At 40.4% G+C, this 18365-nt stretch overlaps 1 protein-coding gene across 2 annotated transcripts; it reads right to left on the bottom strand.

Annotated features, from left to right (window-relative positions):
• Positions 1 to 869: 869 nt before the first annotated feature.
• Positions 870 to 18082, bottom strand: LOC141047776 (parvalbumin beta-like). Of its 2 annotated transcripts, XM_073543063.1 has the most exons (5): positions 17790 to 18082; positions 16788 to 16855; positions 11677 to 11806; positions 4188 to 4297; positions 870 to 1068 (listed from the first exon to the last, which is right to left on the bottom strand). In XM_073543063.1, the coding sequence occupies exons 2-5, from the start codon at positions 16849 to 16851 to the stop codon at positions 1037 to 1039; spliced, it is 336 nt and encodes a 111-aa protein (XP_073399164.1). In that variant the 5' UTR covers positions 16852 to 16855; positions 17790 to 18082; the 3' UTR covers positions 870 to 1036. The 2 variants fall into 2 exon arrangements, with proteins under 2 accessions (XP_073399164.1, XP_073399165.1); XM_073543064.1 differs by lacking the exons at positions 16788 to 16855; positions 17790 to 18082 and adding an exon at positions 12720 to 12804.
• Positions 18083 to 18365: the final 283 nt, after the last annotated feature.

Genomic DNA, 18365 nt, shown 5'->3' with positions numbered 1-18365 from the left:
GAGCACTTGGTGAGACTTTGGACCTGGTGGCCTGGGTGTTGGACGAACGTCCTGAATAGCACCCGGACAGGCTACATGTGTGTGCAGAGCCTGGGATGGCCCCACACTGAGAAAGACGCTGTCCTGTAGAGGACCTTGGACTGACGAGGAGTCAGCCTGTGGAGCAGGAGCTCCTGAGAGGTAACCCCGGGTATGGGGTATGTGCATTGACAATGGTCAGTTACTGAACTGTGCGGTCACCCGGTGACTGGAGAGAGTTAGGTGTGAATAGTGAATGCTTTGTAAAGCCACATGTGATGAAATAATGGACTATGTGTAAGCTGGTGATGTGCAGCCTGGCTTACAGTGCGGTTTATGGCGCTAAAATAAAGCGTATGGACTATTTTGTCTGAAAAACCATGCCTGATTATGTTGATACGCTGCTGAGTGTCCCCCAACACACATAGCAGACTTTATGCCACAATATTCAAATTATAAATGGAATACAGAAGGGTGTATATACATTATACAGAGTATACAGCAGTGTGTGTGCATGTATATTCACATATTGCTGTATACATACAGATGCCAGGGAGTGATGGGCGTGCAGGGAGAGCTGGCAGGATTGACACACACAGAGTGACCTCTTCTGAATGCACCATGGCCCACCCGTGTGGCAAGCCCCTCTCATATGTCAGTTTCCAGTGCCTGGAACTGAGGAAGACTCTGACTTGACATCACATGAAGCCAGAAGATTCTCGGCCAGAAATCGGGTGACCCGAAGAACAACTCATGTTACAGCAGTATTTGGTAAAGCAAGGTATTTAGTGAAGTGCTTATTTACTGCAGTTAGTTTTCATGAATAGAACATGTAAAGTAGTGGACAACCCTTTATATTGGTTGATATTTTAATATTTGCAAGAAGAGTTTACACACAGACATTTTATCAATTTATCAATGCCATGAGTACAGAAATGCACAGATCATTGCAAGCCATTAATAAGTTGTCTGTTAGGAGTACAATAGGGGTTAAATTCTTGTCCTCTTTTTAGTGTTGTTAATCTGATGCCTGCACCATTGCAGAGAAAGCTGAAATAGAAGAAACAGAATTGTGATTTGTATGTTTTTTACTTTCGATAAATTCATTTAATACTATTAATGAAACCTGAAAGTATGGAACAGTTTTGAAAATTAGTATTATTACCATTACATATATTGAGCATTAAAATAAGACCGCACTAAGGTGCAATCAGGATGGCAGTCTAGCATTTTCTCAGGCACATACACTTGCATTGGAAAGTTTGATTCTAGAGTGGGATCAGTATAGGACACATGTGAGCAGACCCCACCCACTTTTACTGCAGTCGTAATGTGAGTTGATTCGGAATAATTCCAAACACAAATCGGTGTTCCCATGATGTATTTGAGGGACTCTACTGGATTGCTATAACACCAGGGGGTCTGCTGTAGACCTCCATGCTTGTCAATACGGAGCTCCTGTGAAACCCTGCCTGTGGCCGAACTTCAACTGTGATTTTTGCTATATACAGCAATGCAAAGCGATTGCAGCTTAAGTACCCTAAGGGGACTAACATGTACAAAGGATATTTAAAAAAAAATGTTTTAAAAAATGGGAAAAAAAATTCAAATCACTCTCCTTTACCTCCCATAAAAAATAAAGATAAAGAAAAGTCTGATCTATGAAAAAATAAAAATAATTAACCCGATAGGCAAACACCGTAAATGGAAAACAATCAAGAACGCCCAAATTATCTTTTCTCGATCGTTGCAATTCCACAAAAAATGTGTAACAAAAGATCAAAATGTTATATCTATCCCAAAATGGCATCAATAAAAATGACAGCTCACCCTGCAAAAAACAAGCTTTCACACAGCTTCGTAATGCAAAACACACAAGTGTTACTGGTGTCGGAAAATGGCGACACAACCCCAAAAATTATTTTTTGCAAACTTCTGATTTTTATTTTCACCACTAAAATAATAGAAACAATGGACATGTTTGGTATCGCTGTAATCGCACTGATAAGCAAAATCACATTACCAAGTCATTTTTACCACAAAATGTATGACGTAAAACCAATTTCCAAGAAAAAACATCAGAATTTCTCCCCACTTTGAATTGTTTTCCCATTTTCCAGTACACTTTGTGGAAAAGTGAATGGTGTCATTCAAAAGTACAACTTATCCAAGATTTCAAATGCCTGTGTGGACTGAAAAATAAGAGTTCTTGCTCTGAGAAGAAGGGGAGGAAAAAGTGAAAAGGCAAAAATGGAAATTTTCCCCGTCGTTAAGGGGTTAAATGTTTATATGATTTTTATACCATTCAAAAAGTTAATATTGAAAAAAAATCTTAAAACATTAATGCATTAAATTTTATCCATTTCTGAAAAAATTCACAACATATTCCCTTTAAAGGGATTGCCCTAGGAACAAAGCAATTTTTACAAAATCCATCACCTTATTGAAGTTATTTTACATTATACTGAACAGGATCATTTACACATAAATTGTTCCAAACTGAAGGCCAAACATGGAAACTTCAGACCCTAAAAACAAACTTCAAAGGCCTTTTTCCCATGATGTTTCTGATGGCACTGTGAGAGTCAGAACTTTCCCACGCTCGCTGTGATGTCCGGTCATAGGAGTTCATCTCATATGGATAATTATCCTCTCAGACAGTTGAGGAATATTGTTGTTTATTATTTTAATTCTGTTACAGGAGACATTGGCTTCACTGGACTGGGCGAGGACGAGAGTATGGTTTAATTTAGATTAATTAAAGGAGTCTGTGTTATTCTTTAAATTAAAGGACTTTATTCTTGGTGTCTATTTTTATATAATATCACTATGGGAATAGTAATGGCGGCATCTCATAGACGCCTCTCCTTTACTAATCTCTGTTCTTGATGTCACCTGTCAATACGAAGGTGACATCAACCCCTCCAACTATCACCCCACTTGCCACTGTACCAGAGCAAGTGGGAAGAGCGAGGCTGAGTGCCAGATTTGGTGCATCCTATGGATGCGTCCTTTCTGGAGCTGCTGAGAGCTGGTATTTTTAGTCGGGGAGGGGCCAATACACATGGCTCCTTCCTAAGCTATTAATACCAGCTCACAGCAGTCTGCCTAGCCTTTGCTGGCTATTAATTATAGGGGACCCTGCGTTATTTTTTTTTTTTTTAGGAGTCTGCCATTTTAATAACCAGTAAAGGCTAAGTATAGAGCTATGAGCTGATATTAAGAGCATGGGAACCTCTGTGTATTACCCCTGTCCCATGCTATAAACATCATTTTTACCAGAAAATAACTTAGTATGTAAAACAATACCTGTACCGTAAGCTACACAAGCACTGTACTAATTATATGACTGACATCTCTATATCTATTCTATGTGTATAGATCCATTCTGAGGTTTTTTTTATTTTTTTCTCGCACCCATTGACTTGCATTGGCTAGTCTCATCCAAGATACGAGGACAATCCTAGCATGCCACAATTATTTTCTCAGTCCAAGTCACCTGAGAAAAAAAAATTGCAGATTAGCAGTGACTCATAGGTTAACATTGGTCAGCGTGCAATCCAATTTTTTTATCTGATTGCACTCGATCCACTCACCAGAACTGTCATTCAAGGAGGAGAGCCCGCCCTGCTAGAAACCAAAAACTGAGGAAACCATAAGGAGATTGCATAGCTCTGAGCTGCTCAATAGACAATTGAGAATACTCCTTTAGTTAAAAAAAAGTCATACTACAGCTCGTCTTGAATATTCAAAATGCTCCAAGAGAAAGGAGAGTCCTCCGGAACTCCCAGAATAGTTGGCAAATCTGTCGGGCATAGCAGAAACCTCTTAAGAAGCAGAGCATCTGGAATTAATTTGGCAAAATTCAGGGGGGTGAGTAACAGGCGTACATGAGATTTGGTGAGGTGCTATGCCTGGAAAATTGAGGCATGGTCACAAGAAATAAAACTAAAAATGAACACTGTGCTTCACTCTCCACAATCCTCAGAATCCTGAAAGGTCGTCCCTAAAAATTGGCAAGTGTGAATGATGTGCACTGTACAACATATCTATTTTATATAGCAAAGTTAAGTAGGTGGTACGGCGTATATTTACAGCGAATATACTATCAATGCATTAGGCAGGAACCTAAACATGTATAAAATTTATGTAATAAAAACCTTCCTTACCAGCAGGTGAAATTTTGCCCGTGTTATTAGGGTCACCAGCTTTCATGAAAGCTGCAGTCTCAGCAGGAGTCAGCTTCCTGGCATCATGTCTAAAGTTCTGCAGCAAATCTCTGAAAATAAGAACATGTGTTGTGAGTCTTAGGCTATGTTCACATGTTGTGTTTTTGCTGCGTTTTTGTTGCCTCTTGTGCATGCTGGTAAAATGTAGAGCCCCCCAAAAAACATGATGCAACGTTCTTAGGTTTTTGCAAAACCTGATACCTGAACTTTTTGCTGCATTTTTGCACTTATTGCTTTCTATGGGTGAAAAAAAGGCTTTAAAAAAACATTGCAAAAATGCTGAAAGAAGTGACATGCTGCAGTTTGCTAAAACACAGCAGTTTTCCAATTCAGTCAGGAAACAAGAAACAATGTGTGTGCAGGAGATTTCTGAAATCTCACAACTTTTGCTGGTACTGCATAATGCAGCTTAAAATTTGCACAAAAAGTGCAGCAAAAATGCAATGTGTGAACATGGCCGTAATATTTTCATATCACAATTTGGGGGTGGGGGTGGCATGGGGGGTGGGGTTAGAACAGTTAATAATTTAAGAAAGAATAGAGGTACAGAGAGATACATAAAGTGCATGTATACTAATGCCAGAAGCCTCGCCAACAAGATGGAGGAATTGGAGTTAATGTTGTTGGAACATAATTATGACATGGTGGGGATATCTGAGACATGGCTGGACGAGAGCCATGACTGGGCGGTAAATTTACAGGGCTATAGTCTGTTCAGAAATGACTGAACAAATAAGCGAGGGGGAGGCGTGTGTTTATATGTAAAATCATCCTTAAAACCCATCCTTCGTGATAATATATATGAATCTAATGAAAATGTAGAGTCCCTGTGGGTGGAGATAAGGGGAGGGGGGAAAAATAATAAATTACTGATAGGGGTTTGTTATAAGTGTCCAAAAATAATGGAAGCAACAGAGAATATCCTCATAAAGCAAATAGATGAAGCTGCGACTCAAGGAGAAGTCATTATTATGGGGGACTTCAACTACCCTGAAATACATTGGGGAACCGAAACCTGCAGTTCCAGCAAAGGTAATAGGTTTCTGACAACTATGAGAGACAATTACCTTTCACAACTGGTTCAGGACCCAACAAGAGGGGGGGCACTGCTAGACCTAATATTAACCAACAGGCCAGACCGCATATCAAATGTAAGGGTTGGGGGTCACTTGGGTAATTGTGATCACAAATTAATAAGTTTTCATGTATCCTTTAATAAGATGTGTAGTAGAGGGGTTACAAGGACACTAAACTTCAGGAAAGCAAATTTCCAACGGATGAGAGATGATCTTGGTGCAATTAACTGGGACGATATCCTGAGACATAAAAATACACAAAGAAAATGGGAGACGTTTATTAGCATCCTGAATAGGACCTGTGCACAATATATACCGTATTGGAATAAACATGTTAGAAACAGGCGGAAACCACTATGGCTAAATAGAGCTGTAAGGGGCGCAATAAGAGATAAAAATAAAGCATTTAGAGAATTAAAGCAAGTAGGTAGTGATGAGGCATTAAATAAATACAGAAAATTAAATAAATTCTGTAAAAAGCAAATCAAGACGGCAAAGATTGAGACGGAGAGACTCATTGCCAGAGAAAGTAAAAATAATCCCAAAATATTCTTTAACTACATAAATAGTAAGAAGCTAAAAAATGATAGTGTTGGTCCCCTTAAAAATAGTCTGGGTGAAATGGTGGATGAGGATGAGGAAAAAAACAATATGCTAAATGACTTTTTTTCAACAGTATTTACACAAGAAAATCCCATGATGGATAACGTGATCAGGGACAAAAATTCTCCGTTAAATGTCACCTGCTTAACCCAGCAGGAAGTACGGCGGCGTCTAAAAATCACTAAAATTGACAAATCCCCGGGCCCGGATGGGATACACCCCCGAGTACTGCAGGAATTAAGCACAGTCATAGATAGACCATTATTTTTAATCTTTAAAGATTCCATAATAACAGGGTCTGTACCACAGGACTGGCGTATAGCAAATGTGGTGCCAATATTTAAAAAGGGGACAAAAACTGAACTTGGAAATTATAGGCCAGTAAGTTTAACCTCAACTGTGGGTAAAATCCTGGAGGGTTTTCTAAGAGATACTATACTGGAGTATCTGGAGAAGAATAACCTTATGACCCAATATCAACATGGGTTTACAAGGGACCGTTCCTGTCAGACTAATCTGATAAGCTTTTATGAAGGGGTAAGTTCTGGACTGGACCAAGGGAATGCAGTGGACGTGGTGTACATGGACTTTTCAAAAGCTTTTGATACGGTGCCACACAAAAGGTTGATACATAAAATGAGAACAATGGGGATAGGGGAAAATATGTGTAGGTGGGTTAAGAGCTGGCTCAGGGATAGGAAACAAAGGGTGGTTATTAATGGAGCACACTCGGACTGGGTCACAGTTAGCAGTGGGGTACCACAGGGGTCAGTTTTGGGCCCGCTTCTTTTTAACATATTTATTAATGACCTTGTAGGGGGCATAGAGAGTAGAATTTCAATATTTGCAGATGACACTAAACTCTGCAGGGTAATCAATACAGAGGAGGACAATTTTATATTACGGGAGGATTTATGTAAACTAGAAGCTTGGGCTGATAAATGGCAAATGAGCTTTAATGGGGATAAATGTAAGGTCATGCACTTGGGTAGAACGAACAAGATGTATAATTATGTGCTTAATTGTAAAACACTGGGCAAAACTGTCATTGAAAAAGACCTGGGTGTATGGGTGGACGACAAACTCACATTTAGCGTCCAGTGTCAGGCAGCTGCTGCAAAGGCAAATAAAATAATGGGATGCATTAAAAGAGGCATAGATGCTCATGAGGAGAACATAATTTTACCTCTATATAAGTCACTAGTGCGACCACACTTAGAATATTGTGTACAGTTCTGGTCTCCGGTGTATAAGAAAGACATAGCTGAACTGGAGCGAGTGCAGAGAAGAGCGACCAAGGTTATTAGGGAACTAGGGGGTCTGCAATACCAAGACAGGTTATTACTAGTGTTGAGCATTCCGATACCGCAAGTATCGGGTATCGGCCGATACTTGCTGTATCGGAATTCCGATACCGACTTCCGATATTTTTTCAATATCGGAATTCGGCATCGGAATCGGAAGTTCAAAGTTGATTGACGGCCTGACGTCATCATGATGCGCGGTGTGTGCGCATCATGATGCGCCATCATTTCGGGCCTTCCGGGGGTCTCTGCCGGCCTGCCGGGGGGCTGTGTGGACTGCCCGGGGTCGGTACCGGCCTGCCGGGGGGCTGTGCCGGCCTGCCGGTGGTCTGTGCACCCTGTGGGGGTCTGTACTGGCCTGCCGGGGGGCTGTGCCGGCCTGCCGGTGGTCTGTGCACCCTGTGGGGGTCTGTACCGGCCTGCCGGGGGGCTGTGCCGGCCTGCCGGGGGGCTGTGCTGATGTCCGGGGGTCTGTGCAAGCATCGTCCGATGGGACTACAAGTCCCATCTGGCGATGCCTGCTACCATGACAGTGATTGACACATTAGCCAATGATGGGACAGTAGTAGTCCCATCATCCGGCTAATGTGTTAAATGTTAAAAAAAAAAAAAATACTACATACATACTACATACATACTACATGCTACATACATACTACATATATACTACATGCATGCTACATACATACTACATGCTACATACATACTACATATATACTACATGCATGCTACATACATACTACATGCTACATACATACTACATATATACTACATGCATGCTACATACATACTACATGCTACATACATACTACATATATACTACATGCATGCTACATACATACTACATATATACTACATACATACTACATACATGCTACATACATGCTACATACATACTGCATGCTACATACATACTACATACATACTACATGCATGCTACATACATACTACATACATACATACTACATGCATGCTACATACATACTACATGCATGCTACATGCATGCTACATACATACTACATGCCACATACATACCACATACATACTACATGCTACATACATACTACATATATACTACATGCATGCTACATACATACTACATGCATGCTACATGCATGCTACATACATACTACATGCTACATACATACCACATACATACCACATACATACTATATACATACTACATGCTACATACATACTACATATATACTACATGCATGCTACATACATACTACATATATACTACATGCATGCTACATACATACTGCATGCTACATGCATGCTACATACATACTACATACATACTACATGCTACATACATACCACATACATACTACATACATGCTACATGCTACATACATACTACATACATACTACATACATACTACATGCATGCTACATACATACTACATACATACTACATGCATGCTACATACATACTACATGCATGCTACATACATACTACATGCATGCTACATACATACTACATGCTACATACATACCACATACATACTACATACATGCTACATGCTACATACATACTACATATATACTACATGCATGCTACATACATACTACATATATACTACATGCATGCTACATACATACTGCATGCTACATGCATGCTACATACATACTACATACATACTACATGCTACATACATACCACATATATACTACATACATACAATACATTCATACAATACATACATAGACATACAGTACATATAACATAGAGTAACATACTTACCAATACTTGTCACATTGTTCCCCGAAGCCATTGTCTTTTCCGGAATAAATATTAACATAACAAACCACAAAAATACTCACCCACGATCCGAAGCAGTCCACGAGTGTGTCCCACGACGATCTTGGGTAGAGAACTGCAGCATCAGCTGTTGCTGCCGTTCTCTACGGGCTGCAGGAATCCAATGACGGAAGGTAGGTATCCTTCCGCACTGTATTCCTCCGCCACTTAAAAAAAAAAAAGTCCCTAGTCTCACTTTATGCCATTGCTGGGTGGGAATTTCCCACGCAGCAATGGCATAAAGTGAGACTAGGGACTTTTTTTTTTTTAAGTGGCGGAGGAATACAGTGCGGAAGGATACCTACCTTCCGTCATTGGATTCCTGCAGCCCGTAGAGAACGGCAGCATCATCTGATGCTGCAGTTCTCTACCCAAGATCGTCGTGGGACACACTCGTGGACTGCTTCGGATCGTGGGTGAGTATTTTTGTGGTTTGTTATGTTAATATTTATTCCGGAAAAGACAATGGCTTCGGGGAACAATGTGACAAGTATTGGTAAGTATGTTACTCTATGTTATATGTACTGTATGTCTATGTATGTATTGTATGAATGTATTGTATGTATGTAGTATATATGTGGTATGTATGTAGCATGTAGTATGTATGTAGTATGTATGTAGCATGCATGTAGCATGCAGTATGTATGTAGCATGCATGTAGTATATATGTAGTATGTATGTAGCATGTATGTAGTATGTATGTGGTATGTATGTAGCATGTAGTATGTATGTAGCATGCATGTAGTATATATGTAGTATGTATGTAGTATGTATGTGGTATGTATGTAGCATGTAGCATGCATGTAGCATGCATGTAGCATGCATGTAGTATGCATGTAGTATGTATGTAGTATGTATGTGGTATGTATGTAGCATGTAGTATGTATGTAGTATGTATGTAGTATGTATGTAGTATGTATGTAGCATGCACGTAGTATGTATGTAGTATGTATGTAGCATGCAGTATGTATGTAGTATGTATGTAGCATGCAATATGTATGTAACATGTATGTAGCATGTATGTAGTATGTATGTAGTATATATGTAGTATGTATGTAGCATGTAGTATGTAGCATGCATGTAGTATGTATGTAGCATGCATGTAGTATGTATGTAGCATGTAGTATGTATGTAGCATGTAGTATGTATGTAGCATGCATGTAGTATGTATGTAGTGTTTTTTTTTTTTTTTTTTTAACATTTAACACATTAGCCGGATGATGGGACTACTACTGTCCCATCATTGGCTAATGTGTCAATCACTGTCATGGTAGCAGGCATCGCCTGATGGGACTTGTAGTCCCATCGGACGATGCCTGCACAGACCCCCGAAGCCTGCACAGCCCCCCGGCAGGCCGGCACAGCCCACCGGAGCCTGCACAGACCACCGGCAGGCCGGCACAGCCCCCCGGCAGGCCGGCACAGACCACCGGAGCCTGCACAGACCCCCTGGCAGGCCGGCACAGCCCCCCGAAAGGCCCGTACAGACCCCAGAGAGGCTGTACAAGGCAAAAACAGGGTTTTTCTTATTCCGATACCGGAAGTCCCATAGACTTGAATGGGACTTCCGGTATCGGAATCGGCGATACCGATACTTTTTTTAAAGATCGGCCGATCCATTCCGATCCGATACTTTGAAGTATCGGACGGTATCGCTCAACTCTAGTTATTACACTTGGGGTTATTTAGTTTGGAGAATCGAAGGCTTAGGGGTGATCTTATTACAATGTATAAATATATGCGGGGACAATACCAAGACCTTTTTAATGATCTTTTTACTCTTAGACCTGTGACGGGGACAAGGGGGCATCCTCTACGTCTGGAGGAAAGAAGGTTTAAGCATACTCACAGACGCGGATTCTTTACTGTAAGAGCAGTGAGACTATGGAAATCTCTGCCATATGATGTTGTAATGAGTGATTCCTTACTAAAATTTAAGAAGGGTCTGGATGCCTTTCTTGGAAAGTATAATATTACAGGGTATATACACTAGTTACCTTAATATTGCGTTGATCCAGGGAGCTAGTCTGATTGCCGTATGTGGAGTCGGGAAGGAATTTTTTTCCCCAATGTGAAGCTTACTGTTGCCACATGGGTTTTTTTTGCCTTCCTCTGGATCAATATGTTAGGGCAAGTTAGGATAGGATATGGGTTGAACTAGATGGACTTCCATATCAAATAGACCTATTAAGAGGTATTATATTTTGAGGCCTAAACATGGCCGTTGTAGTACCGGGATGTCGTATCTCCTTCCAAGAATGTTACCCCATAATAAGCATTGTCGATTTTCTTTTCCTTTTTTGTTATTTGCTATATGCTATTTAATGCCTATTTGTGAGTTCTCTAGTTTTAAATTTTTTCCGTACCTGTACAAGGTTCTTTACTTCCATTCCCTTTCCTCCCTTCCTTCCCTTACCCTGTTTAATGACTGAAAACCAAAAAAATTATTTGAAAAGAACTAGATGGACTTCAAGTCTCCCTTCAACCTTAATAACTATGTTACTATGTTACAATAATTGAAGGCTCAGAATATTTGGTGCTTTATTAAAAGTTTTCGAAAATATCTGACTTATGTATGGTGCAATATAATCATCTACTTCTGATATTTTAGAATAAAGCATTCAAGCTGTATCCTTACTCAGCGTCCTCTTCCTCAATGAATCCACTTTTGTTTCTGTCCAGGAAATTGAAGATCTTGTTGACTATACCAACTTGCTTTTTAAGACCAATTGCGTTGAAGAATTCTATGGGCAGGAAGGAGTCAGAGTCTTTATAAAAAAAAAAAAAAAAAAGTAGAATTCTTAGTAATATAACTATGGTAGACTAGAATGAAATGGAATCTATCATGTTAAAAAAAGACGCTGTTAGTCTGCAGATTTGGTGTTAATCTGTAATGTAATAGCACTCTAGAGCTGAGCAGCTGCAGCACTGGAAGCCTGGGTACCAGGAGTAAATGACCTGTTTATATAGAGGCATGCACGGAGCGGCTTCAGTCACGGCTCAGTGCATAGTGGTCAGCACTGCTGAGCCGACTGACAGTCAGTGTCGGGGTGCGGTTACAGCTACTGTTCACTATGTACTGAAAGAAAAAACATCACCATCAATATGGCGCCGTCAGGTGCACCTGTGCATTCGAATCTATTGTGTTCCGATACATGCTACAGCACAAGCGCCTTCCACAGGCTCCCTTGTTGCTGCAGCCAAAAAAATCTACACTACAAAAAATGGCGCTGACGGTGGCGCTTGCACAGAAGCATCTCTTGATACGAGATAGATGCTACTACAGATCCGCCTCCGGCGCCATTTTGTTGTAGTGTAATTTTTTTTTTGACTGCAGCAAAAAAGGAGCCGATGAAAGGCGCTTGTGCAGTAGCATCTATCGGAACATGATAGATGCTAATGCACAGGCACACCTGACGGCGCCATATTGATGGTGATTTTTTTTTTTCTTTGAAACACAGGAAGATAATAGGAAGTAACCGATAAGAGAAAGCACGCAGGTGCCGCCATTTTGATTAAGTGACATGCTTTTTTTTTCAAACACACATTAGTATATTCATTATGCAAACTAGGGAGCAGGTCAGTGAGGGATCAGTGGCCTGTCAGCAGTCTGCATTATGATTAGCTAATCAGAGCACCACATACATGAACCCCCGCCTTAGGACACGAGCAAATCATTACCTAAAAACGGAAAATAAGGAATAAAAAAGAAGCACAAGACGAATTTCATCAACAAAGGTATAATTTGATTCAATATAACGGCACTGACCTGAAAGCAAAAATCAAAATGAAAATAAATTAAAATAGGTATTATAAATACTGAGAATTGCTAAAACATTAGGAAAGAAAAAAAAAATGGCATGTAGTCTATTTTTTAAAAACAGTTAGGTACAAACTTGAAACATAAGAAATCTATCATCAAATACTACCAATATTGCAAAAAAGAGAACAAAGGAGTTACATGCTTAAATGTAACTATTTATTCATACATATAGTATAGAATACAAGATAATTCATAAAGATGGAAAGACAGTTCATAAATAACCTCGCAGTACAAGACCAATATCCACAGTGAATGGGACATCTACAGCCACATACACAATAGTCGACATATAATAGACAAATATTAAAGAGGATATCTGGGACTTTAAAAATATAAATAAATGTGCCCAAGCACTAACAGGCAGGTATTTGCTACCTACCTACCTGCACTGTGCTCAATGTAGAGTGCAGGATAAATGTGAGCTGAGACTTATTGCAATCTTTTGAAGGCAGAATTAATAAATCAATGGCATTTGAATAATTGCATTGATTATTTTTTCTTTTACTTTTTTGTAGTTTTTTTACTTACTCCCTCTGTGAGACTTTAACATATATGTCTTTGATTGCTTTTTTTAATGCATTGCAATGCATTAGAACTGTTAGTTTCACACTGGTAAAACATCTGTTAGACCCTCCTTTTTAGACCTGGAAGTCATTATTTGACCCTTAGCTGCTGTGACAACAATCAGCTCACTATGATCACATTGTGGGGGTGGCAAAGAGTTGAGAGAGGGAGTCTCCTTCTCACAACCTTCTAAATGCTGCAATTTTTATTAATATCAACATTTGGAGGGTTATACAGCCAGGTGCAATTCTGCCCAGTCTGTAACACTAAGCCTTAAACTTCCTGTCCAATGTCGGGAAGGGGTTAAATTCTATAGAGAAGGGAGTAAAGGCAAAGAGACACAGGCAGAAACAGCTTTTGCCATGTAATTTGAGAGCACCATCATGTAGAGGCAAGGATGATAATTCCAGCAATGTATCACTTAGTGTTTGGTACAATTTTTTTCATAAAATTCCTGTTTTATCTGCAGCAGAATTACTTTTTTTGGGAATGTTATGCTCTGTGTAACCCCATCCAGACCACTGATTGGCAGCTTTCTGGTTATTTAGAGCATGTGGATGACATAGCAGGAGACCATGGCATGAAACAAAAACAGTCCTCTAGAGATAATCTTCTGATGATAAAACACTGATTTTATTGGAACTACAATAAGCAGCCAAGTAAGTGACAAATCACTGGAATCAGGCTCCCTGCTCCTATATCATGCTGCTCTCAGATTAGATAGCAAAAACCTGGTGACAGGTTCCCTTTTTGGCCAAAATTTTACTTTAGAAGGTTAATTATGGTTGCAGCTGTATTATGTGAGATAAAATTCAGATTGTGGACGTTCTTGTTACACACCTGTCACAGGTCTCAGTTCTGCTCCCTACACCCTAGTCTGCTCAACTTTCTTGTGGTCCACATCAGGCTTTGGTCCATTGTGTTGACCTTGCTAGGCAAATATAATGTTTCCCAAGGCGCTCGTGTGTCCTAGTATTAAGACATTCTAGCAGACTTTTAGTTTGCCTGTGCACAGTTCCTGTTCACAGTATCCAGGATGTCTCCTGGCTGCCAGAGGTTTCCAGTCCTTGAGTTACCTGGGGCTTTCAGTACCACTGCTTCCTTCTAGAGTTTCCAGAGTGCCTCCTATCTGCCTGCAGCTTCCATTGTATTTGAACTGTCTAATTACTTCGGAGTTCTGTCTTCTATCTGTTTCTGGTCTTCAATGACCTTTGCTGTGTGTCCGCCAGCGGTTTCCAGGATGTCTCCTTGCTGCCTACGGTTTCCATGTTATTTAGAACCATTACACTGAAGTTTTCTCTGCTACCTGTCTGCGGTCTACATGATGCCACCAATCTGCTTGCTACTTCCATATCCTCAGTCTCCTGTTTACCAGCAGACTTCAGTAATTCTGAAACTTGGGTGTGGTCTTCAGGATGTCTCCTGGCTACCTGCGGCTTTCAGTCCCCCAGTTACCTGTGTGTGTTCTGCATGCCTTACCCATCTGTTGCACCAATGCACATGGCCTGTGTGCCCACTGGGAGTTTGACTTTAGCGCATCTACTTCAACTAGTGAGCCCTTTCTTGTAACAGTTCCTCTCTAGCTTTTAGAAAAGCTGGACTAGCGTTATGTTCATGCTGTTTTTTTTCTAGGAATTTTCAGACTGAAAAGTCAACATAAAAAACACTTCAAAAGTTTTTTTCCATAATAGATTCTGATGCAGCTTTGGCATATAATTTATTTTCTTATTTTTTTATCATTCAGTGTTCAAATTTTGGGCTGTTTTTCAGGCTGAAAAACTTCAAAGAACTGACTTGTTGATTATAGGCTTGATTTTACATTAATATGAATAAGAAGCTTATTCAAAGACTAATTGAAGGATTTGCTTTTTTGATTGATTTTTTCTGTATTACAGTATTCGCTGCTATTTTGTGAGCAAAAAAAATGAATCCGAGTGCGAAATCCGAGAGAATCAGTGCAGGTCCTGTTCTAATCGGATTTTGAGGATCAGAATAGAATATACTCAATGTGTCTGTGTGCCGTGCAAGAAAAACTGAGAGCACACTAAGGCTGTGTGCACACGCTGCAGATTCACCTGCGGAATTTTCCGCACTGATTTAGCAAAATCCGCAGGTAAATCCGCAGGTCAAGAGACCTGCGGTTTATCTCCGGATTAGCCTGCGGTTTTCCCCTGCGGTATGACACCTCTACAATGGAGAAGGTGTGAAACCGCTGAGGATTCCGCAGAAAGAAATGACATGCTGCAAATTTGAAACCTCAGCAAATCTGCGCGGAAAAATCCACACTGTGTGCACTGCGGTTTTTGTTTTCCATAGGTAATAATGGTACTGTACACCGCAGCAGAAGCTGCTGCGGATCCGCAGGACCAAAACCGCTGAGGATCCGCAGCATGTGCACACACCCTAAACACTTCATATAGATGTGTCCATGTAGCCTTGCGGCATCACTTCAGGGTTGTTGCTTTTTTTTTATTGCAGCGCTGGACCGCTGCCACTAATCTAAGTTCCCTGCTCTTAGTTTTATATATACCAGCCGCCATCTTCATCGGTTATAGGCACCGCTCCAGTCAATCTCCAGCACTTTCTGACTTCATGGATCGCTCCAGTGTTTGCTGACTGTTTCGGAAGTCACGTCTCAATGTAAGTCTGAGAGTCAGAATGCGGCCAGAACGAGGGACTCGTAGATTTACACCGAGAGCTTGTGACCGTTACCTCTGACTCCTGGTCAGTCAGTAGACACGGTCACAAGATGACAGCGCGGGACTGGGGTGGTCCGTAAGCAGCTGACAGCAGCTACAAAGTGTAAGACTATGGTCAGGGAGCTTAGATTAGTGGCACCACTCCAGCGCTGAAATAAGAAAAGGCTGGAGTGGCGCAATAAGCTCAAATATAAATGTCACTAATAGAACCAATTTTACTCCAGGAAAATTGCATGGACAATGATGAATCAGGGCCTGTGAAAAAAACTTAGAAATGCCCACAGCTTTTCTCTATACCTAGGCACAACCTTTTCTGAAGCCTAGCTGAATAATAATCATAACAATTGGCAATTATTTACAGTATATTTTCTTTAGTTCAAATCTATTTTACTAAATTTACACAACATAAAGAAATTACAGTAAGATCAGGTTCAGACAAGTGCATGAAAAGTAAGTATTCATAAAGAATTAATATAATAAGGATGAAGATTGTGAATGGGCAATCTTCATCTGAAAAATGGAAGAGAATAGTATAATCCAACCCCTGGTGCTATCCGATTCCAACACAGGTAAATTCTGCTCATCTGACCCTTGCTTCATAAATAACCACAATAATAAACAATAAATCAAGTATAATTTCTTCACTTGGAATCTGTCACTTACCTTTTACAGCACTCAAGGCTTTATCAATAGCCTCTTTAGATAAAAAGTCTCTAATTGACGCCATTGTGCTGCAAGTATATAGAAAAAAGAAAGTTTACAATTGGAAAAACTCCAAAACTTTTTACTCTTCTGCTTCACAGATTACAGTGACTGTAACTAACAGAGAAAGGAGCAGGAAAAGCTTAGAAATGTCTTATTGTAACCCGGTGTCAGATGGTCACAATATACCAGACAATGCGCATTACAGAACACTTATGTGACACTAAAGGGGTTCTCCAGGCTCGAGAAAATCCCGCACATGCAGCCACGCGGCCGCCGACTAGCCCCTACCGCAGTTCACATATCTGCAGTCACATACAGTGACTATAAACCTCTGTCCTGAGCCTGGAAAACCCCTTTAATACATTTTTGTCCAAAAGTTAAAAGTATTACTGTAGTGACACCTTTATTACCTTACCAGAAGAATCATATACGCAAGTTTTTCAATGATAGTGGATCATTCATCTGGCAGGTCTGCCATTACTTGCCTGATAAAAGATCCTCTGGCCACGGAAAGCATAAAAATGGTATTTTTTTTTCTGATCAGCCAGTAAATATACTACTTCCATCTCACTTTTTTAAATAAAATTCTATAACATCACTTCCATTTTTTCCATAACTCATACTTCAGAATTTGCATAGAAAAGATGAAAGAGTGTTCCGTAACGGATTCAGTGATTGTGATGAATGAGAAATATTATACAGATATACACCGGCGCTACCAATAGAAAGGGAGGGCTGCTGGTGCCTAGACTGAAGCTGTGCTTGTTCTGCCAAAAAAGGGTTAAATAAGTAAATAGAGAAAGGCACCGCGCTCACAGGACGATTCAAAGATGATAACGTAAAAGTAAAAGTGAAAGTCCTGCCTTTCACACATAAGCCCGATACTCAAAGCACGCAAGAGATAAAAATCTACCACAGCAAGATACACTGATGAACGGTAAAGGACTTATACAAACTTACCCTAGCTCTGCTGAATGAAGGTGCTGTGCTGATCACAGTGAATGATCCACAGAAATGCTGGATAAGCAGGTGAGAAGCTGGGAGGATGAAGTGAATGAGCTGGCTGACTGGGGTGCAAGTAAAGAAGAGAGCTGGGCAGAGGCAGGATAGCTCCGGCCGGTAGCGTCCTGGATGCACAGCTGAGGGGGGCCGACACTGTCCTGCACTGACAGCGTGTGACGTCACAGGCTAAGGCTACGGAGCCTAGCTGGGGCCAAAAACCTATGCGTTTCAAAGCAAAGCGTGCTTCTTCATCAGAGTATCAGGCTTATGTGTGAAATGAATGAGAAATGTTAACACGAGAATTGAGGAAACTAAACTGAATTTACGTAATAAAAGATAAGAAATAAACAGTCACTCGAATAACACATAAAAGCAATAAAGTAAAATAAATACATGTGCATCGAAAACAAGCATTTTTCATACATTAGCTTGTCAAGGTAGAAGTCCGTCAGGCTGTGTGTCTCTGTATGTCCCTACCTCCCCAAGAGTTCAGTCATCTTTTATATCTTAAAGCATCCAATATATCTCAGCTAA

This window comes from Dendrobates tinctorius, unplaced genomic scaffold (genome assembly GCF_039654945.1).
Source record: "Dendrobates tinctorius isolate UK_male_01 unplaced genomic scaffold, ASM3965494v1 ptg000129l, whole genome shotgun sequence".
Lineage (NCBI taxonomy): Eukaryota > Metazoa > Chordata > Amphibia > Anura > Dendrobatidae > Dendrobates > Dendrobates tinctorius.
This window is presented reverse-complemented; position numbering and strand designations above follow the sequence as displayed.